Source organism: Trachypithecus francoisi, unplaced genomic scaffold, assembly GCF_009764315.1.
Source record: "Trachypithecus francoisi isolate TF-2019V2 unplaced genomic scaffold, Tfra_2.0 Lachesis_group10, whole genome shotgun sequence".
Taxonomy (NCBI): Eukaryota; Metazoa; Chordata; class Mammalia; order Primates; family Cercopithecidae; genus Trachypithecus; species Trachypithecus francoisi.
In genome coordinates, this window is record NW_022681455.1 from 34,781,576 (window position 1) to 34,803,554 (window position 21,979).

Genomic DNA, 21,979 nt, shown 5'->3' on the forward strand with positions numbered 1-21,979 from the left:
CTGTGCTGTGCCAAACTGAGCCCCAAGAGCTTAGCATCAGCAGGGCAGTTATGCCTTTTACAGACAATAGTGGTACAGGGCCAAGGGATGGCCTTCCTATGTTATGGCTACATGGCTGTGATAACAGGTGGAGTTATACGGTGCTCTAAACTTGCTGAGTCATGCAGGCCTGGACATCTGCCTAGGCGTATTCCTTGACCAAAGCACATCCATGTACTTTACAATATGGTACCAAAAAAGAGTGTAAACCACCTCAATAATTATTTTCATGTTGATTCCATGTTGAAATAACATTTGGGTATATTGGTTTAAATACATATTATTGACCAGGCTTGGTAGCTCACACCTGTAATCCCAGCACTTTGGGAGGCCAAGGGCGGTGGATCGCCTGAGGTCAGGAGTTCGAGACCAGCCTGGCTAACATGGTGAAACCCCGTCTCTACTTACAAAACAAACAAAAAACCAAAAATTAGCTGGGCATGGTGGCAGGCACCTGTAATCCCACCTACACGGGAGGCTTAGGTAGGAGAATTGCTTGAACCCAAGAGGCGGAGGTTGCAGTGAGCCAAGATTGCACCATTGTGCTTCAGCCTGGGGGACAAGAGCGAGACTCTGTCTCCAAAAATAAAAATTAGAAATAAATAAATAAATATTATTACCATTAATTTCACTTTTTATTTTTATTTTTTGAGACAGAGTTTTGCTCTGTTGCTCGGGCCGGAGTGCAGTGGCGCAATCTCGGCTCACTGCAAGTTCTGCCTTCCGGGTTCACACCATTTTCCTGCCTCAGCCTCCCAAGTAGCTGGGACTGTAGGCGCCTGCCATCATGCCCGGCTAATTTTTTTGTATTTTTAGTAGAGGTGGAGTTTCACTGTGTTGGCCAGGCTGATCTTGAACTCCTGACCTCAAGTGATCCACCCACTTCAGTCTCCCAAAATGTTGGGATTACAGGCATGAGCCAGTGCACCCAGCCCCAGTCTATATTTCTATTAGATATCATTACTTTAGAATTATCTGTCCAATATGGTATTAAATTGCCACATGCAGCTATTTACATTAAAATGAAAATTACAATGAAAAGTTCATTTTCATGTTAATTAAAATTAAAATTAGTTCTTTATTTGCTCTAGCCACATTTCAGTTGCTCAGTATAGTCTATAAGCCATAGAACACCTCCATCATCACAGAAAGCTCTTTGGACAGTGCTGCTCTAGAGACTACTTGAAGGCTACACCTGCTGCTTTTTTAAAATTAAGGGGTATGATAGCCTGGATGTTGGAGCTGCTGACTAACATGCTCGCCTATCCCTTGGTATTAGAGGTGAAATGATCGGAAACTGGATGGGTCATTGGGGTCAGCACTGTCTTGAGGTGGGACAGCACTGTCTTTTAAAATCAAACTGGATGGCAAAGATAGAAGTAAGGCTTCCCCCAGAAAATAAAAAAAAGAAAAAAATCAAACTGGAGCTCACATTTCAGGCCTCTGAGAGAAGATTGGTGGTTGATAGGGAAGAGAGCACCACCTGCTTTTTAACTGTTTTCTCTTAGGGTAAAGCCTGTTAGCCAAAAACTTTCCTTATCTCTCTTTTTTAAGGGCAGGCTATCCTCTTCCCACTAGTTCACTAGAGAATTATAGTCATTTATATACACTATTTACCATTTATGTCTCATATATGATTATGTGTTTACAATTAGATATGTCGATAATTGTTAATTATATTTGATTCCAATTCTACACCATACTATAATATGCTCATTCCATGTAGTTTATTGTTCTCTTAGCTCTAAGCAACTCCAGCAGAGGAAGCATGGTTGTGGAACCTTCTTCCTCCAGTAGCCTAGGTTATGCATTTTCAGCTGAGATGATATCACCCCAAACAGGTGAAAATTGGCTCTTTTCTTTGAAGCTGTATTGAGATACAGTCTCTTACCATACCGTTCATCCATTTACAATATATAACTCAGTGTTTTTTGATATATTCATAGGGTTGTATAACCATCTCAATGATCTAATTTTAGAACATTTTGTTTCTCCTAAAAGAAACCCTGTATCCATTTGCTGTCACGCCCCATTTCGAATTCCTAAGCAACCACTAATCTATTTTTGATATTTGCCTATTCTGGAAATTAAAAATTGGTTTCAGGGGTGCAGTGGGGATCTTAGACAGAACAATCATCTGTGGCCCTCTAAAGCTTAACCCATCCAGGCATGGTGGCTCACACCTGTAATCCCAGCACTTTGGGAGGCTGAGATGGGAAGATTGCTTGAGCCCAGGAGTTCTATTTTTTAAAAAAATTAAAAAGTAAAAAATAAAGTTTAACCTGACTGACAAAATTTTATTCCTTAGTAGTTAATTTATCTCACTGGGTTTTCTGGGGCATTCCGTGAGCAGCATTGACAATGAGTTCATGGAAGATACACAAAATATGTGGAAGATCAGTGTTACAAACTATGACAAGCAGATGGCTGTGGTTAGAGGACTTTCTCTCAATCAATTGCTCCATCTCAAAGTTATATGGTGAGAGGTGGCCTGCAACTGCCTTTTGGCTGCCGTTGGCTGCTTTGCTAGTGTTACTTATGTTTGATCCTCAGTACTTTTGTGATTTGAACTTTGAGTATTAGATGAAAATACTTTATTTTAAAATTTTATTTACTTATTTTTTTGAAACAGGGTCTTGTTCTGTTACCCAGTTTGGAGTGTCATGGCATGATCATAGTTCACTGAAGCCTCAACTTCCCAGACTCAAATGATCTTCCCACCTCAGCCTCCCAAGTAGCTGGGACTACAGGCATGTGTCACCACACCTGGCTAATTTTTGTATTTTTTGTAGAGATGAGGTCTTGCTATGTTACCAGGGCTGGTCTTAACTCCTGAGCTCAAGCTGTCCTTCTGCCTCGGCCTCCCAAAATGTTGGGATTAAGGGTGTGAGCCACTGTACCTGATCTATGTTATTTTTATTTTATTTTATTTTATTTTTGCCCGCATGTCTATATACAATTCAGAAAATATGTTTTATTATTTAATTCTGTAAAAGTTATTCAGTTAATCGTTAAGTTAATCAAGTGCTGAAAAAATGTTGACACTATCTGAATGAGTAATAGTTTAAAAGTTATTTGCTTTTTTCTTTTTAATTTTTATGGATAATAGGTTATATGTTTATGGGATACAGGAGATATTTTCATACAGGCATACAATACATAATTATCACATCAAGGTTAATCGGTTATCTATCACCTCAAGCATTTATTGTTTATTTGTGTTACAATCATTCTAATTTTACTCTTTTAGTTATTTATTTTTTATTTTTTATTTTTTTTGAGATGGAGTCTAGCTTAGTCACCCAGGCTGGAGTGCAGTGGCGCGATCTCGGCTCACTGCAAGCTCCGCCTCCCGGGTTCACGCCATTCTCCTGCCTCAGCCTCCCAAGTAGCTGTGACTACAGGCGCCCGCTGCCATGCCCGGGTAATTTTTTGCATTTTTAGTAGAGATGGAGTTTCACTGTGTTAGCCAGGATGGTCTTGATCTCCTGACCTTGTGATCCACCCGCCTCGGCCTCTCAAAGTGCTGGGATTACAGGCGTGAGCCACCATGCCCGGCCTCTTTCAGTTATTTTTAAAGGTACAATAAATTATTGTTGACTTAGGTTGCTTCCAAATCTTGGCTATTATGAATAGTGCTGCAGTAAACATGAGAGTACAAATATCTCTTGGGCATACTGATTTCATTTCCTTTGGAAAAATACCAGTAGTGGGATTGCTGGATCATATAGTAGTTCTATCTTTAGTTTTTTGAGGAACCTCCATACTCTTCTCCATAGTAGTTATACTAATTTACATTCCCACCAACAGTGTCCAGGGGTTCCCTTTTCTTTACATCTTTGCCACCATTCGTTTTTGCCTATCTTTTGAATAAAAGCCATTTTTACTGGGGTAGGATGACATCTCATTGTAGTTTTATTTTGTTTTGGTTTGCTTTTTTTTTTTTTTGAGACAGAGTCTCACTCTGTTGCCCAAGCTGGAGTGCAGTGGCGTGATCTCAGCTCACTGCAAGCTCCACCTCCCAGGTTCACGCCATTCTCCTGCCTCAGCCTCCTGAGTAGCTGGGACTACAGGCACTCACCACCATGCCTGGCTAATTTTTTTTGTATTTTTAGTAGAGACGGGGTTTCACCATGTAAGCCAGGATGGTCTCGATCTCCTGACCTCATGAGCCACCTGCCCCGGCCTTCCAAAGTGTTTGGGATTATAGGCGTGAGCCACCGCGCCAAGCCTGGTTTGTTTTTGAGGCAGAGTCTTGCTGTGTTGCCCGGGCTGGGGTGCAGTGACAAGATGTCAGCTTACTGCAACCTCTGCCTCTGGGATTATAGGCACTCGTGACCATGACAGGCTAATTTTTGTATTTTTAGTAGACAGGATTTCACTATGATGGCTAGGCTGGTGTTGAACTCCTGGTTTCAAGTGATCCATCTGCCTCAGCTTCCCAAAGTGCTAGAATTACAGGCATGAGCCGCTGTACGCAGCCTCATTGTGGTTTTGATTTTCATTTCTCCAGTGATCCATGATATTAAGCACTTTTTCATATGCCTGTTTGTCATTTGTATGTCTTCTTTTGATAAATGTCTATTCAGGTCTTTTGCCCATTTTTAATTGGATTATTAGATTTTTTTTCCTGTTAAGTTCCGTATTTATTTTGGTTATTAATCCCTTGCCAGATGAATAGTTTGCAAATGTTTTCTCCCATTGTGTGGGTTGTCTCTTCACTTTGTTGACTGCTTCTTTTTCGGTGCAGAGGCTTTTTAACTTAATGTCATCCCATTTGTCCATTTTTGCGATGGTTGCTTGTATCTTGGGAGCGTTACTCAAGAAATCTTTGTCCAGACCAATGCTGTGGAGAGTTTCCCCAGTGTTTTCTTGTAGTAGTTTCATAGTTTGAGACCTTAGACTTAAGTCTTTAATCCATTTTGATTTGATTTTCATATATGGCAAGAGATAGGGGTCTAGTTTCATTCTTCTACATATGGATATCCAGTTTTCCTAGAACCAGTTATTGAAAAGACCATCCTTTCCCCAATGTATGTTCTTAATACCTTTGTCAGCAATGAGTTCACTGTAGATGTAGATGTATGGATTTGTTTCTGAGTTCTTTATTTTGTTCCATTAGTCTGAATGTCTGTTTTTATGTCATGCTGTTTTGGTTATAGCACCGTAGTATAATTTGAAGTCAGGTAACATGATTCCTCCAGTTTTGTTCTCTTTGCTCAGCTGGCTTTGGCTATTCTGTTTTCTTTTTTTTGTGATTCCATATACATTTTAGGATTATTTTTCCCATTTCTGCGAAGACTATCATTGGTATCTATTTTTGTTTTGAGACAGGGTCTTGCTCTGTTGCCCAGGCTGGATTGCAGTGGTACAATCATGACTCACTGCAGCCTCAACCTCCTAGGCTCAAGTGATCCTCCCACTTCAGCCTCCTGAATAGCTGGGACTACAAGTGCACACTACCATGCCCGGCTAATTTTTAAATTTTTTGTAGAAATGCAGTCTCCCTATGTCACCCAGTCTGGAGTCATTGGTATTTTGATAGGGATTGCATTGAAGCTGTAGGTTGCTGGGGTGGTATAGACAATGTTGATTCTCTAATCCATGAACATGGAATATCTTTCCATTTTTTGTGTCCAATTTTTTTTTTCTTTTATTCCTTCCTTCCCTCCCTCCCCCTTCCCTCCCCTCCCCTCCCCTTCCCTGCTTTCCTCGCTTCCACTTTTTTGAGACAGAGCCTTGCTCTGTCACCCAGGCTGGAGTGCAGTGGTGCAATCTCAGCTCACTTCATCCTCCACTTCCCGGGTCAAGCGATTCTCCTGCCTTAGCCTCTGGAGTAGCTGAGATTACAGGCACCTACCACCACGCCTGGCTAATTTTTGTAGTTTTAGTGGAGATGGGGTCTCACCATGTTGGCCAGGCTGGTCTCGGACTCCTGACCTCAAGTGATCCACCTGCCTTGGCCTCCCAAAGTGCTGGGATTACAGGCATGAGCCCAGCCCTCCTCAGTTTCTTGCGTCAGTGTTTTATAGTTTTTGTTATAGAGATCTTTCACTTCTTTGGTTAAGTTTATTCCTATAAACTTAGGAATTGTAAATGGGGTTACTCTCTTGATTTCTTTTTAAGATTGTTTGCTGTTGGCTTATTGAAATGCTACTGATTTTTGTGTATTGATTTTATATTCTGCAACTTTACTGAATTTGTTTATTGGTTCTGATAGTTTTTTGGTGGAGTCTTTAGATTTTTTCAAATATAAGAGATCATATCATCTGCAAACAAGGATAATTTGACTTCTTCCTTTCCAATTTGGATACTCTATTCTTACTGTTGTCTGATTGCTGTAGCTAGGACTTCCAATACTATGTTGAACAACAGTGGTGAAAGTGGGCCTCCTTATCTTGTTCCAAATCTTAAAGGCTTTCAGTTTTCCCCCATTGAGTATGATAATAGGTACAAGTCTGTTGTATATATGTTTTATTATGTTGAGTTATGTTCCTTCCATACACAGTTTTTTGAAGGTTTCTCTCATGAGTGATGTTGAATTTTATCAAGTGCTTTTTCAGTATCAGGTAAAATGATCATATATTTTTGTTCTTCATTCTGTGATATGTTGTATCTTATAGATTGTTTTGCATATTTGGATGATCCTTGAATCCCTGGAGTAAATCCCAGTTGGTCAGGATGAATGGTCTTTTTTTTTTTTTTTTTTTTTTTTTTTGAGGTGGAGTCTCGCTCTGTCGCCCGGGCTGGAGTGCAGTGGCCGGATCTCAGCTCACTGCAAGCTCCGCCTCCCGGGTTTACGCCATTCTCCTGCCTCAGCCTCCGCAGTAGCTGGGACTACAGGCGCCCGCCACCTCGCCCGGCTAGATTTTTGTATTTTTTTAGTAGAGACGGGGTTTCACCGTGTTAGCCAGGATGGTCTCGATCTCCTGACCTCGTGATCCACCCGTCTCGGCCTCCCAAAGTGCTGGGATTACAGGCTTGAGCCACCGTGCCCGGCGTGAATGGTCTTTTTAATGTGTGGTTGAATTCCATTTGCTAGTATTTTTTTGAGGATTTTTGCATCAGTGTTTATCAGGAAGATTAGCCTATAGTTTTCTGTTTTCTTTTTCTTTTTTTTTCTCCCAAGAACATTTTCATGTAGGAAGTTTTCTTTTTGATGTGTCTTTGTCTGATTTTGTTATTGGGGCATACTGGCTTCACAGAATGATTCTGGAAGTATTCCTTCCTCCTCTGTTTTTTTGGAATAGTTTGAATAGGATAGGTATTCGTTCTTCTTTAAATGTTTGGTAAAATTCAGCAGTGAACCTATTGGGTCTTGGGCTTTTCTTTGCTGGGAGACTTTTTATTATACCTTTGATCTCATTACTTGCTGTTGTCTATTCGGGTTTTGGATTTCTTCATGGTTTGATCTTGGTAGGCTGTATATAGCTAAGCATTTATCCTTTTCTTCTAGGTTTTCCAATTTATTGCTCATGGTAGTCTTTACTGATTTTTTGAATTTCTGCAGTATTGGTTGTAGTGTCTCCTTTTTCATCTCTCATTTTATTTATTTGGGTCTTCTCGCTTTTTTCTTAGTCTGGGGAAAAGCTTATCAATTTTGTTTATCTTTTCAAAAAAACTTTTTATTTTGTTGATCTTTTCTATTGTTTTTGTTTCATTTATTTCTGCTTGATCTCTTTTTTTATTATTTATATTCTTCTATTAATTTTGGATTTGGTTTGTCCTTGCTTTTCTAGTTCTTTAAGATGTATCATGAGGTTATGTACTTGAAATTTTTCTACTTTTCTTTTTTTCCTTTCTTCTTCTTTTTTTAAATTTTTTCGAGAGAGCCTTACTCTGTCACCCAGTCTGGATACAGTGGTGCAGTCTTGGCTCACTGCATCCTCTGCCTCCTGGGCTCAGATGATCCTCCATCCTCAGCCTCCTAACTAGCTGAGACTACAGACGTGCACTACCACGCCAGGCTAATTTTTTTTTTTTTTTTTTTTTTCTGTAGAGATGAGGTTTTTCCATGTTGCCCAGGCCTGTCTTGAACTCCTGGATTCAAGGGATCTGCCTGCCTTGGCCTCCCAAAATGCTAGGATTATAGGCTTGAGCCCGGGAGGTAAAGGCTGCAGTGAGCCATGATTGCACCAGTGCACTCCAGCCCAGGCAACAGAGCAACACCCTGTCTCAAAAAAAAAAAAAAAAAAAAAATTCAGGGCTGGGCGCGGTGACTCATGGCTGCAATCCCAACACTTTGGGAGGCCGAGGAGGGTGCAGATTACTTGAGGTCAGGAGTTCAAGACCAGCCTGGCTAACATGGCAAAATCCTGTTTCTACTAAAACTACAAAAATTAGCTTGGCGTGGTGGCAGGTGCCTGTAATCCCAGCTACTTGGGAGGCTGAGGCAGGAGAATCACTCGAACCCAGGAGGTGGAGGTTGCAATGAGCCAAGATCATGCCATTGCACTCCAGCCTGGGCAACAGAGTAAGACTCGGTCTCAAAAAAAAAATATATATATATATGTGTGTGTGTGTGTGTATGTGTGTGTGTATATATGTATATAGATATATGTGTATATGTGTATATAGATATGTGTGTGTGTATGTGTGTGTATGTATATATATATATATATATATATATATATATAACTATTTCTTTCTCTTTTTTTAGTTTTAATTTGCATGGAATACCTTTTTCCATCCCTTTATTTTTCAGTCTATTTGTGTCTTTGTAGGTGAATTGTGTTTCTTGTAGGGAACAGATCATTGGGTTTTGTTTTTTAATCTATTCAACCATTCTATGTCTTTTGATTGGAGTGTTTAGTCTGTTTACATTCAATGTTATTATTGATAAGTTCCTGTCATTTAATTTGTTTTCTGGTCTTCTTTTCCTTCTGACTTTCCTTCCTGTCTTCCTTTCTGTGAAGGCGATTTCCTCTAGTGCTACATTTTAGTTTCTTGCATTTTTTTGTGCATCTGTTGTAGATTTTTTCTTTTTCTTATTTTTTTGTTTTTGGAGACAAAGTCTTGCTCTGTCACCCAGGCTGGAGTGCAGTGGCATGATCTCAGCTCACTGCAACCTCCGCCTCCTAGGTTCAAGCAATTCTTGTGCCTGAGCCTCCTGAGTAGCTGGGATTACAGGCATGCACCACTGCACCCAGCTAAGTTTTGTATTTTCAGTAGAGATGAGGTTTCGCCATGTTGGCCAGGCTGGTCTCAAACTCGTGGCCTCAAGTGATGCACCTGTCTTGGCCTTCCAAAGGACTACAGGCATGCACCACCACAACTGGCTAATTACAGGCGTGAGCCACTGCGCCCAGCCAGTTTGTTTTTTATTTGAAATTACCACGAGGCTTACAAATAATGTCTTATACCCCATTATTTTAAACTGATGACAACTTAGCACTGTACAAAAACCAACTAACAAACAAGCAAAGAGGAAATTAGCAAAAACTCTAACTTCATCTCCCTGGTTTTTAACTTTTTGTTGTTTTTCTTTACATTTTATTATACTGTCTGTGTCTTGAAAAGTTGTAGTTATTTTTGATAGGTTCATCTTTTAGTCTTTCTATTCAAGATATGAGTAGTTCATACACCATAATCAGAGGGTTATAATATTCTATATTTGTCTCTGTAGTTATTATTTTCAGTGAGTTTTATACCATCAGATGATTTCTTATTGCTCGTTAACGTCCTTTTCTTTCAGATTGAAGAACTCCCTTTTGTATTTCTTTTTTTTTTTTTTTTTTTTTTTTTTTTTTTTTTTTGAGGCGGAGTCTTGCTCTGTCGCCCGGACTGGAGTGCAGTGGCCGGATCTCAGCTGCAAGCTCTGCCTCCCGGGTTTACGCCATTCTCCTGCCTCAGCCTCCTGAGTAGCTGGGACTACAGGCGCCCGCCACCTCGCCCGGCTAGTTTTTGTATTTTTAGTAGAGATGGGGTTTCACCGTGTTAGCCAGGATGGTCTTGATCTCCTGACCTCGTGATCCGCCCGTCTCGGCCTCCCAAAGTGCTGGGATTACAGGCTTGAGCCACCGCGCCCGGCTGTATTTCTTGTAGGACACATCTGGTGTTGATGAAATCCCTCAGCCTTTTCTGTTTGGGAAAGTATTTCTCCTTCATGTCTGAAGCATATTTTCATGGATATACTATTCTAGGATAAAAATTTTTTCCCGGTCTGGCGCAGTGGCTCATGCCTGTAATCCCAGCACTTTGGGAGGCTGAGGCAGGCGGATCACTGAGGTTGGGAATTCGAGACAAGCCTGACCAACACGGAGAAACCCTGTCTCTACTAAAAAAAAATACAAAATTAGCTGGGCATGGTGGTACATTCCTGTAATCCCAGCTACTCGGGGGGCTGAGGCAGGAGAATTGCTTGAACCTGGGAGGCGGAGGTTGTGGTGAGCCGAGATCGTGCCACTGCACTCCAGCCTGGGTGACAAGAGCAAAACTCAGTCTCAAAAAAAAAAAAAAGTGTTTTTCCTTCATCACTTTAAATATGTCATGCCTCTCTCTCCTAGCAGACTGAGAAGTCTGCTGCCAGACATATTGAAGCTCCTTTGAATGTTACTCAAGGCCCAAGAGCTCTTCAGTTAGCTTGTGGTGAATGCTCTCAGGTCTGGGTCTCTCCTTTCAGGGCCGTGGGCCCCCCTCTGGCCCAGGGCAGGTCCAGAGATGTCATCTAGGAGCTAAGGCCTGGAATTGGGGACCCTAGGAACCTACTTGGTATACTACCCCACTATGGCTGAGCTGGTACCCAGCTGCAAGACAAAGTCCCCTTTTCTCTTCTCTCTTCTTTCCTCAAGCAGGAGGAGTCTCTCCTTGTGGCCACCACAAGTAAGAGTGCACCAGATCACACCTGAAGCCAGCACAGCCCTGGGTCTTAACCAAGGCCCATGGCGAATACTGTCTAGGTGCTGCTCCTGTTTATTCAAGGCCCAAGGGCCTTTTAGTCAGCAGGCGATGAATCCCTCCAGGACTGGGTCCTTCCCTTCAAGGCAGTGGGTTCCATTCGGACCCAGGATCTGTTGTATCTAGAAATGTCATCTGGGAGCTACAGGCCTCGAATGGGGGCCTCAGGACTCTGCCTGGGGCCGTGTTCTATAATAGTTGAGCTGGTATCCAAATCGCAAGACAAAGTCCTCTGTATTCGCCCCTCTCCTCTCCTCTCCTCTCCTCTCCTCTCCTCTCCTCTCCTCTCCTCTCCAAGTGCAAGGAAGCAGTCTCTCCCAGAGCTGCAAACTGTGCTGCATGGGGTTGGGGGAGGGGTGATGCAAGCATTCCTTTGGCTATCCCAGCTGATGTTTCGCTAGGTCACTTGCACCCCAAGTCCACTGGCTCTGATCCCAGCATAGCATCAATAGTTGCTCAGGGATTAACAATCCTTGTGGCTTTTCAAATTTCTTAAGGATTCTAGAGCACTTTAGCATGCAGTGGTAGGGCTAGCCAGAACTCAGGTAATAACCTCTAATAACCTCCGGGATGGATGATTCCTCTCTGACTAGGGCTGGTCTAAATGCTCTGTGGGCACTGGCAGAATTCTGCCCTGTGTTGGCTTTCTGCTGTGGCAGCACCGAGTTCCAATGCAAAGTCCCATAATTACTATGAGGTCTCTCCCCGAAGCACACGGATGCTGTCTGAGCCATGAGGCCACTGCCAGGAGGCTGGGGGTAGGGTGGTGTCGGCAATTCAAGACTGTCTTTTCCACCTTCTTTGGTGCATCTTTCTGTAATATGATGTTAAAACTGGGTACTGTGGTCACTCATCTGATTTTTGGTTCTTAGGAAGATGATTTCCTGTGTGGATAGTTATTTTTTGTTTGTTTTTTGCGACGGGGTCTTGCTCCATTGCCAAGCAGGCTAGAGTGCAGTTGTGCAATCACAGCTCACTGCAGTAAACTCTCAGGCTCAGGGGATCCTCCTGCCTCAGCCTCCTGACTGAGGCTAGGACTCCTGACTGGGACTACAGGCATGCCCCACCATACTCAGCTATTTAAAAAACTTTTTTTTGTGGCAAGGGGAGCAGTTTTGCCCTGTTGTCCAGGCCCACCTCAGCCTTCCAAAATGCTGAGATTACAGGAATGAGCCACCATGCCCAGCCTGGATAGTTGTTCAATTTGATGTTCTTGCGGAATAATCACTGGAGGGGGTGTGTTTGGCCATCTTGCTCTACCTCCTCCTCTAAAAGTTCTTTTCTTTTCTTTTTTTCTTTTCTTTTTTTGACAGTCTCGCTCTGTCACCTAGGCTGGAGTGCAGTGATGCCGTCTCAGCTCACTGCAACCTCTGCCTCCCGAGTTCAAGTGATTCTCCTACCTCAGCCTCCTGAGTAGCTGGGATTACAGGCGTGTGCCAACAAGTCCAGCTAATTTTTGTATTTTTAGTAGAGATGAGCTTTCACCATGTTGGCCAGGCTGAGTCTTGAACTCCTGACCTCAAGTGATGCACCCGCCTCGGCCTCCCAAAGTGCTGGGATTATAGGCATGAGCCACAGTGCCTGGTCAGGTATTATATCAAGCAAAAGTTAAAGGTTATGTTCACTAAAAATAATTTTAAGAGATTACAATTTTTGGCTGGGTGCGGTGGCTTATGCTTGTAATCCCCACACTTTGGGAGGCTGAGACAGGTGGATCACAAGGTCAGGAGTTGGAGAGCAGCCTGACCAATATGGTAAAACCCCGTCTCTACTAAAAATAGAAAAATTAGCAGGGCATGGTGGTGCATGCCTATAATCCCAGCTACTCAGGAGGCTGAGGCAGGAGAATCGCTTGAACCCAGGAAGCAGAGGTTGCAGTGAGCCGAGATAGTGCCACTGCACTCCAGCCTGGGCAACAGAGTGAGACTCCATCTCAAAAAAAAGAAAAAAAGTTAAAAATTTTTAATTGTTTTTCATTTGCTGAAAAAAATTAGAATATTTAAAATTTTGCTTATATTGCTATTATATATTTATAAAAGTTGATCTTTTGCATGTTTAACTTGAGACATTATAATATATACATAAAACTAAAACTTAGCAAATATAGTTGTGAAGTTAAATATTAATATCTTTTTAAAATGTTAATTTAACTTTTAACTTAAAAATTATTTCGCATTTCGTAACCCAGTAATGAATAAAAAGAGCATGCTTTATACATATTCTTTTCAAAATGTTAAAGCATATATATATACATATAGTACATTAACATATATTTGTGGTATTAACATTTCATGGAGAGAGGGCAATTAGGAAAAAAATATCTTAAAAGCCAACTTGGGGTGATTATGAAGAGTAGAGAAACAGAAACATTGTGTAGGGGTCTCTCTTGTTAGGAGAATTTGGGATGGCAAAATGTCGATTGGATGGAAATGACCTTACTGGTTGAAGGTATGCAAGCCTACACCTAGATAATTCTATGGTATTTCCCTTCACTCATTTCTGTGGTATTTTCTCTTATATTTTTGAGCGTCTACTACTTACAAGGCTCTATGCTAGATATACTAGTAGGAGACAGGCTGGAAGTTGAATAGGGTGACCCAGACAATACACACATGTGGAAGAAATCGTTTCTACTTTTACAGTTCTTTAGTCTAATTGGAGAGAGATGATAGAAACATGGAAAATTCATTCATTTAGTAAGAATTAAATGTAGGCCGGGCGCGGTGGCTCAAGCCTGTAATCCCAGCACTTTGGGAGGCCGAGACGGGCGGATCACGAGGTCAGGAGTTTGAGACCACCCTGGCTAACACGGTGAAACCCCGTCTCTACTAAAAAAAATACAAAAAGCTAGCCGGGCGAGGTGGCTGGCGCCTGTAGTCCCAGCTACTCGGGAGGCTGAGGCAGGAGAATGGCGTAAACCTGGGAGGCGGAGCTTGCAGTGAGCTGAGATCCGGCCACTGCACTCCAGCCCGGGTGACAGAGCGAGACTCCGTCTCAAAAAAAAAAAAAAGAATTAAATGTAAATTCACAGTAAACATAGTGTAATGTTTGGCTTATTGCTAAAAATTTCAGTTTACCTATAATATTCTATGTGTTTATTTTATAATGTCCCTGTTTGTGTAGTGTTTTTAGCATTCCGTGATACTTTGTATGTATAGTATATAATCATTGTCTAATATAACAGCTTTAGCTCTGAGGCCAGGATATGAAAGGAAATAATGTAGGTTATGTTTTGGGGGAATTTGGCTTCTGCCTCTTCATGTGTTGTATTGAGGGAAAATAATACTAGGATTGGAGAAACAGTCGAGGCTGTAGAGTGTGTCTGGGAAACCTAGGACTGTAATTTCTGAATCCTGAGTTTGGTGGTTTCTTTTGCCTTTCTGGAAGTCTGGCAACCATTTACAGATACAATGGAATATACTTTCTTTTGGATCTTTTAGAGCATGTCCATTGGCTGTTGTAACTCAAAAGAGGGCCTCAGCCTTGCAAATCACCTCGCATCATGGCCTGTTGGCCGTACCGTGTTATCAGCCAGGCTTTGAAGCCGGTCCTTAAGAGGACTTCTGCAAGCTTTAGGTGCTGTTTTGGCCTCTTTGTTCCTTCCACTGCCATTCACTTGTATTTTTATTTTATAGGTGTCTCTGCAAACAGACTCATGGGTGGTGCCATGCAGCTTACCTTCCGCAAGATGGCGTTTGACTATTACCCTTTCCACTGGGCAGGTTAGGAAAACTCTGAATGGGGCCAATTCTAGCATAGCCCAAAATATTGAGGGCAGATTCCTGGATTCATCCCTGACTGTTTAACAGGAGGTTGCCAGAGATTGCAGTGCATGCCCAGAGGGGTATTGGAGATATCCCTCTTCAAGAGGACATCTGGAAACTTGCAGCTTCCACTGTTGATGATTCTTTATCAGTAATGAGAGAAAGTGAGTAGGGAAGATATCTAGGGCCTGAGATACTGCTTTTGATTCTACTCTCAGTCCCTCGCTTCCACTAGTGTTAGAGCCTCTCCAGTAGTCCATAGTCAAATATGGCAGCAGTCAACAGCTTGCCTTTAGGGAGCCTTTGGGGAAAATCACATATGGAATCCAGAAGAATGTGCAACCTATCATTGGATAATTTTTCCTTATCCCAGAGATTTCTGGGCTGTGGGTGAGGAATCAGATTCTGAACTGTGACTATCCTGACAGAAAGGAAAAATTGGAACATTCATCAAGATCTTGGGCTAAAATCTTTTCACTTCTTTTTTGCACAGGTGATAGCTGCAAACATTGGGTACGCCACTGTGAGGCCATGGAGACCCGAGGCCAGTGGGCCCAGAAGCTGGTGATGGAATTTCAGAGCAAAATGGAGAAGTGGCATGAAGAGACGGGTCTGAAACCACCCTGGCATCTGGGAGTAGACTCTCCCTTTCGGAGAAGAGCAGGTGGGTTATGAGGAACTGGAAGACTCCAGTTGCTTAGCCTCTTGCCATTTATCTTTGAATAACAGTGAAGATAAAGCAGGAACTAGCTAATTATCCCAACTGTATCTAATGAAGAGACATCAGTGACTTTTTTCTTTACAGAGACCTCTTTGACACCAGGGATAGCCGCAGTGTTGATGTCATCATCTCTATTCAGTAGACTGTTGCCTTGGTCTCCAGAATAATATTTTTGAGTTCATCTAGGAGCTAGACAGTGTTAAGCTCTCTTTCCTACATGTAGCATTAATGATCTTAGGATTTTTACTTTCCTTATTCTATTAATAACGAGAGTTGAATGTATCTGATTCTTTTTCCCACCTTATTTTTATTTAGATTCTCTTTCCAGTCCTCGAAAGCACCCTCTTGAGAGAAGCCCTTCTCAGGGCAAACAGGCTGCCTTTCGGCCTCCAGCATGGAACCGCTTACGCTCTAGCTGCCTGGTGGTACGGGTGGATGACCTGGACATCCACCAGGTGAGGACATGGTTGGAAAGAGGTGGAGCAGTTTACTTGGAAGGCAACTGGAACAGTATGAACAAAGTTTTGGAATTTGGGGACTATTTACCTCACTTCTGGGAAGATTAATAGTCTGCTCTGTTTCTTTCTGAGCAGGGCTGGTGAGATCGGGACTTGGGAGTTCCCCTAGTTTTACTGTGAATGCTTTGCTTTGAACCTCCCGCTGAAAAAACTAACTCGTGTAGAGTGTGAGGCAGGTGTGAGAATGCCTGGAATATGTGTGAAATACACTGTGTTCCCCCTGACAGATTTTTGGAGGGATGGTAGAGGCTTTATGCTTCCTAAGTGGAAATGGAGGTCTGCTCTAAGTTTGATTGTTGATATTAATAGTAAGTTGTGATTGTTTAGGTTTCCACCGCTGGACAGCCAAGTAAAAAGCCATCTACACTCCTTTCCTGCAGTCGGAAACTTCACAACCTCCCCACCCAGGTCTCTGCCATTCATATTGAGTTCACGGAGTATTACTTCCCAGATAATCAGGAGCTTCCAGGTAAGCATCTAGGCTGGCTGTTTCTTCTGTCTAGCTTGTGCTTTTCCCATTTGTCAGCCTTGGGGCCACTACTTATAGTTTTATTTGTTGTTAGGAGTTTTCAGTGTTTGAGTAAATTTAGCACACTTTTGTTAAACCCTGTGCCCTGTATAAATGTGTACCTTTGCTCTGTTCATAATATAGTTAATATTAGGTGGTGAGAGCGTAGCTATTGCTTTTTACAGGATTGTTTACAGTTATGTTTCTTTTTTTTCCCTCTGCTTTCCAGTCCCTTGTCCTAATCTTTACATTCAGTTAAATGGTCTGACATTTACTATGGATCCTGTCAGTTTGCTCTGGGGAAACCTCTTTTGCCTGGATTTATACCGCAGCTTGGAGCAGTTCAAAGCTATCTACAAGCTGGAAGATTCAAGTCAGAAAGATGAACACTTGGACATCCGACTAGATGCATTCTGGTTGAAGGTGAGGGGAGAGTATGACTTTTATCCCCTGCTGGTAGCCACAGCTGCATTTTTCCAATGGACATAATCCATGATTTTGCTCTGTCTATGTTGTGGAAGTAAGAAAATAGTTTCACAGCCCAAATGATCTTTTACATGTATATTAATAGCAGGATGCTGAGATACTCAGATGATCATTCTGAATTGTGTTTCATTTTCTCTGTGAAGGTGAGCTTTCCACTGGAAAAGAGAGAGCGGGCAGAGTTGCATCGTCCCCAGGCCATTGTCTTCTCTGCATCAGGCATGATTGCCACCAATACACGTCATGCCCCACATTGTAGTTGTTCAGACCTCCAGAGTCTCTTCCGGGGGTTTGCTGCTGCTGAGTTCTTTCATTCCAATTATGATCACTTTCCTAAGGTTCCAGGTGGCTTTAGCCTTCTGCACATGCTTTTTTTGCATCATGCCTTTCAGATGGATTCCTGCCTGCCTCAGCCTAATACCCTCCCTCCCCAGAGGCCTAAGGCTTCCCGGGATCTCTGGTCTGTCCACTTTACCGAGATCTCCTTGGACTTTGAGGGAACAGAAAACTTCAAAGGCCATACCTTGAATTTTGTAGCCCCCTTCCCCCTGTCCATTTGGGCCTGCCTACCCCTCCGCTGGCAGCAAGCCCAGGCACGGAAGCTCCTTTTGGCCTCAGAGGGGAAGCTGAAACCATCAGCTAGCTTTGGAAGTCCTGTCCAGTCTGAGGCTCTTGCCCCTGAGTCTATGTCCCATCAGCGGTCAAAGACTGAGCATGACTTGAAAAGCTTATCAGGACTTACAGAAGTCATGGAAATTTTGAAAGAAGGCAGTAGTGGTATGGACAACAAAGGGCCTCTGACAGAGCTGGAGGATGTAGCAGATGTTCATATGCTTGTACATTCCCCAGCCCATGTCCGCGTGAGACTTGACCACTACCAGTACTTGGCTCTGCTTCGCCTGAAGGAGGTGCTGCAGAGGCTTCAGGAGCAGCTGACTAAGGATACAGAGTCAATGACTGGGTCTCCCCTGCAGGACCAGACAGCTTGCATTGGAGTTCTCTTTCCCAGTGCTGAGGTGGCTCTGCTTATGCATCCTGCCCCCGGTGCTGTCGATGCTGACTCTGCAGGCTCAGATAGCACTAGCCTCGTAGATTCAGAGCTATCTCCTTCAGAGGATCGGGAACTGAAGTCTGATGCCTCATCAGACCAGGGCCCAGCAAGCCCTGAGAAGGTCCTGGAGGAAAATATCCTTGAAAATCAGGATGTATCCCAGGAGAGGCCACATAGCAATGGAGAACTGCAGGACTCGGGTCCACTTGGCCAGCAGCTGGCAGGGAAGGGCCATGAGGCAGTAGAGTCCCTACAGGCCAAAAAACTGAGCAGAACCCAAGCCTCCGGCTCACCAGCTGCGTTGAAGCCCCCGGCTGGCAGGGAGACTGCTGTGAATGGACAGGGTGAGCTCATCCCCTTGAACATTGAGGGAGAATTGTCAAGTGCTATTCACATGACCAAGGATGCCACCAAGGAGGCTCTACATGCCACCATGGACCTCACCAAGGAAGCTGTGTCCCTGACTAAGGATGCCCTCAGTTTGGGCAGAGATCGAATGACCTCCACCATGCACAAGATGTTGTCCCTCCCGCCAGCCAAGTAAGTGGTTCTGTGCCTCCTTCACTCATTCCATCTCCTTCTCCTAGTTCTAATCATTGGGTTTAAGGCCTCTTACTGTGTGCATTTCTAGATTGGGAAGTACCATACAGTCCAGGAGAATGCATAGAATGGCCTATTTAATGGGCAGTTTTCAAGTCAATATTTATTGCTTCTTAGAATCAGATTATCTCCTTTTTCACTGATTCACTTTTTTTTCCCCTCAAGACGGACCTTACTGTATTAGCCAGGCTGGTCTTGAACTGCTGGGCTCCGCAATCCTCCTGCCTTGGCTTCCTGAGCAGCTGGGATTATAGACACGTGCCGCTGTACCCAACTTGCTTCACTATTATTGATACAAATATGCTATATTAGAATAATAATACTGGCATATGTATATTATTTTCAGTGGGCTTTCATGTAATTTTTTTGTTTGATTTGATCCCTACAGCAGCCTTAGACATTTGTATCCCCAATTTATAGCTGGGAAAACTGAGGCTTTAGAGAGGATGAGCTCATAGATATCCTATATCTTGTAAATAGAAAAGCTGTGGCTTTGGACTTGTTTTTTCTGGTACCTTATCAGTGTCTGCCACAGTAATAGAGAAGGAAGAATTTCATTCATTCAACAAATATCTTTTGAGCCCTTTCTGTGTGCTGGGCTCTGTGTTAAGCACCGGAGATAGGGTAGGGAGTAAACAGAAAAACACAGAAATGCACAGTGAGAAGAATGGAAAAGTATGGATTTTCCCATGGGTGCCTCATGGTTTTAGGAAAGATAATTGAGTCTAAGGGAAGTCTTTCCTGGAACACTTTGTGGTTTAGAGACCATGGTATGAAAACCAGTGCATTTAGAGCTTTTGTCTAAGTGAATTATCTTAAGTGGGTCTCTAAGTAATGCCTATGGGTGAGCTAGTACCTGCTAGGACAGACAGCAAGGAGGAAGGAGAGGAAAACTTCAAGGGTTGAATTGTATAATAATACTAATCAGCATTTACTGAGTGCCTTCTGTGCCTGACAAGACACAGTCCTAAGTACTTATAATATTGGTCCACTGGATTTTTATAATAGCCCTATAAGGTGAGTATTAATATCACTCCCCATCTCACAGATGAGGAAACTGAGGCTCAGGATCACACAACTTGTGAGTGGTGGGACACGGATTAAAAGCCTGCACTCCTAATCACCCAATGTGCTGCCTTTTCTAAATGGAGACAAGTAAGGGAGATGGAAAAAGAGCAGAGGTGAAAAAGAGAAAAGCAAGCTGTGTGAAATGAGCCCTTTTAAAACATCAACAGCGACTTCCTAACTGCCCAAGCCTGTGGCCTTTTCCTCAGTCCCCCTTCTCCGATCAGTTCATTCATTCTGAGCATTTGTAACCCCACCCAGTTACTCTCACTTCTCTGAAGGAGTCTTCTTTTTCCTTGACTGCTCTCTTCCTTTTATCCTATAGGTGTAAATACTCCACAGGGCTAGGCTGTCCATATTCTGACCACTTTTGTCATAATTTTAATTTTTAATTTTTTTTTTTTTGAGAAAGATCTCATTCTGTTGCCCAGTGGTGCGATCTCTGCTCACTGCAGCCTCGATCTCCCAGGTTCAAGTGATCCTCCTGCCTCAGCCACCTGAGTAGCAGGGATCACAAGCATGTGCCACCATGCCCAGCTAATTTTTGTATTTTTGGTAGAGATGGAGTTTTGCCATGTTTCCCAGGCTAGTCTCAAACTCCTGGGCTCAAGCGATTCACCTACCTCGGCCTCCCAAAATGCTGGGATTACAGGTGTGAGCCACTGTGCCTGGGCTATAATTTTAATTTTTTTAATTATAAAAATGGTTTGTGTTTATCGCGTTGACAATGCAGGAAATAAGAGAGTAAAGAAGAAAATATAAAAATCACTTGTAACAATCCACAGATAACCACTATTTACATTTGAGTCTATTTTCTTCCAATATTTGTATTTCTGCATTCATGTGTACACTTGTGGATGGTTATGCATATAATATCTACAAATACTGTTTTTACAACAATAGGATTATATTATTTCTACAATGTTACCTGCTGTTTTATTCACTCAATGTTTTATTGTGATATTTTCCCATTCATTAGGCACATGAATACATTATTTTTATTTTTATTTTTGGAGATGTGGTTTCACCATGTTGCACAGGCTGGTCTTCAACTCTTGGGTGCAAGTGACTCTCCCACCAGTGCTTCCCGAAGCGCTGGGGGTATAAGCATAAGCCACTTCCCCTGGCTGAATACATGATTTTTAATTGCTCCATTATATCCTAGTAAATTAATATATCATAATTTATTGATCCAGTCCTTTATCTGGGGAGTCATTTAGTCTGTTTCCCATTTTTCTCAGGTGGAACCAATGCTGTATGAAATGTCCTTATTTTTGTGAACATTAATCTTTGTGAATATTTTACATATCTAAATCTTTCTTTAGAATAAAAACTAAAAAGTGGCTGGGTGCGGTGGCTCACGCTTGTAATCCCAGCACTTTGGGAGGCCGAGGCAGGCAGATCATGAGGCCAGGAGATCGAGACCATCCTGGCTAACACAGTGGAACCCCGTCTCTACTGAAAATACAAAAAACTAGCCGGGCGTGGTGGTGGGTGCCTGTGGTCCAGCTACTCGGGAGGCTGAGGCAGGAGAATGGTGTGAACCCGGGAGGCAGAGCTTGCAGTGAGCTGAGATCGCACCACTGCACTCCAGTCTGGGAGATAGTGAGACTCTGTCTCAAAAACAAATAAATAAGTAAATAAATAAAATAAAAACCAAAAAGTGAAATTACTGGGTCAAATGCTACATTTTGAAAGTTGTTGATGCATTTGCCAAACTTTCAGGTTGGTAACAGTCTGTGCTTTTTTTTTTTTTTTTTTTTTTTTGAGACGGAGTCTGGCTCTGTCGCCCAGGCTGGAGTGCGGTGGCCAGATCTCAGCTCACTGCAAGCTCCGCCTCCCAGGTTCACGCCATTCTCCTGCCTCCGCCTCCCAAGTAGCTGGGACTACAGGCGCCCGCCTCGTTGCCCGGCTAGTTTTTTGTATTCTTTAGTAGAGACGGGGTTTCACCGTATTAGCCAGGATGGTCTCGATCTCCTGACCTCGTGATCCGCCCGTCTCGGCCTCCCAAAGTGCTGGGATTACAGGCTTGAGCCACGGCGCCCGGCCAGTCTGTGCTTTTTAATAGTTTCTCTGTCAGAATCCCCTGGAGGGTTTGTTAAAGCATAGTGGCCGGGCACGGCTGCTCACACCTGTAATCCCAGCACTTTGGAAGTCCAAGGCAGGCGGATCGTGAGGTCAGGAGATGGAAACCATCCTGGTTAACACAGTGAAACCCCTTCTGTACTAAAATACAAAAAATTAACGGTGTGGTGGCATGCGCCTGTAGTCCCAGCTACTCTGGAGGCTGAGGCAGGAGAATCGCTTGAACCCAGGAGGTGGAGGTTGCAGTGA

At 43.0% G+C, this 21,979-nt stretch overlaps 1 protein-coding gene across 4 annotated transcripts in view; it reads left to right on the forward strand.

Moving 5' to 3' along the window:
- The window catches only part of UHRF1BP1 (UHRF1 binding protein 1), a 79,692-nt gene that overhangs the window by 47,717 nt on the left and 9,996 nt on the right, over positions 1-21,979 (forward strand). For all 4 annotated transcript variants that reach the window (XM_033216860.1, XM_033216859.1, XM_033216858.1 and 1 more), the window contains exons 9-14: positions 14,571-14,657; positions 15,193-15,363; positions 15,736-15,875; positions 16,266-16,407; positions 16,676-16,869; positions 17,076-18,520. In XM_033216860.1, coding sequence (XP_033072751.1) covers positions 14,571-14,657; positions 15,193-15,363; positions 15,736-15,875; positions 16,266-16,407; positions 16,676-16,869; positions 17,076-18,520 — 2,179 coding nt within the window. The remainder of the gene's footprint in view (positions 1-14,570; positions 14,658-15,192; positions 15,364-15,735; positions 15,876-16,265; positions 16,408-16,675; positions 16,870-17,075; positions 18,521-21,979) is intronic.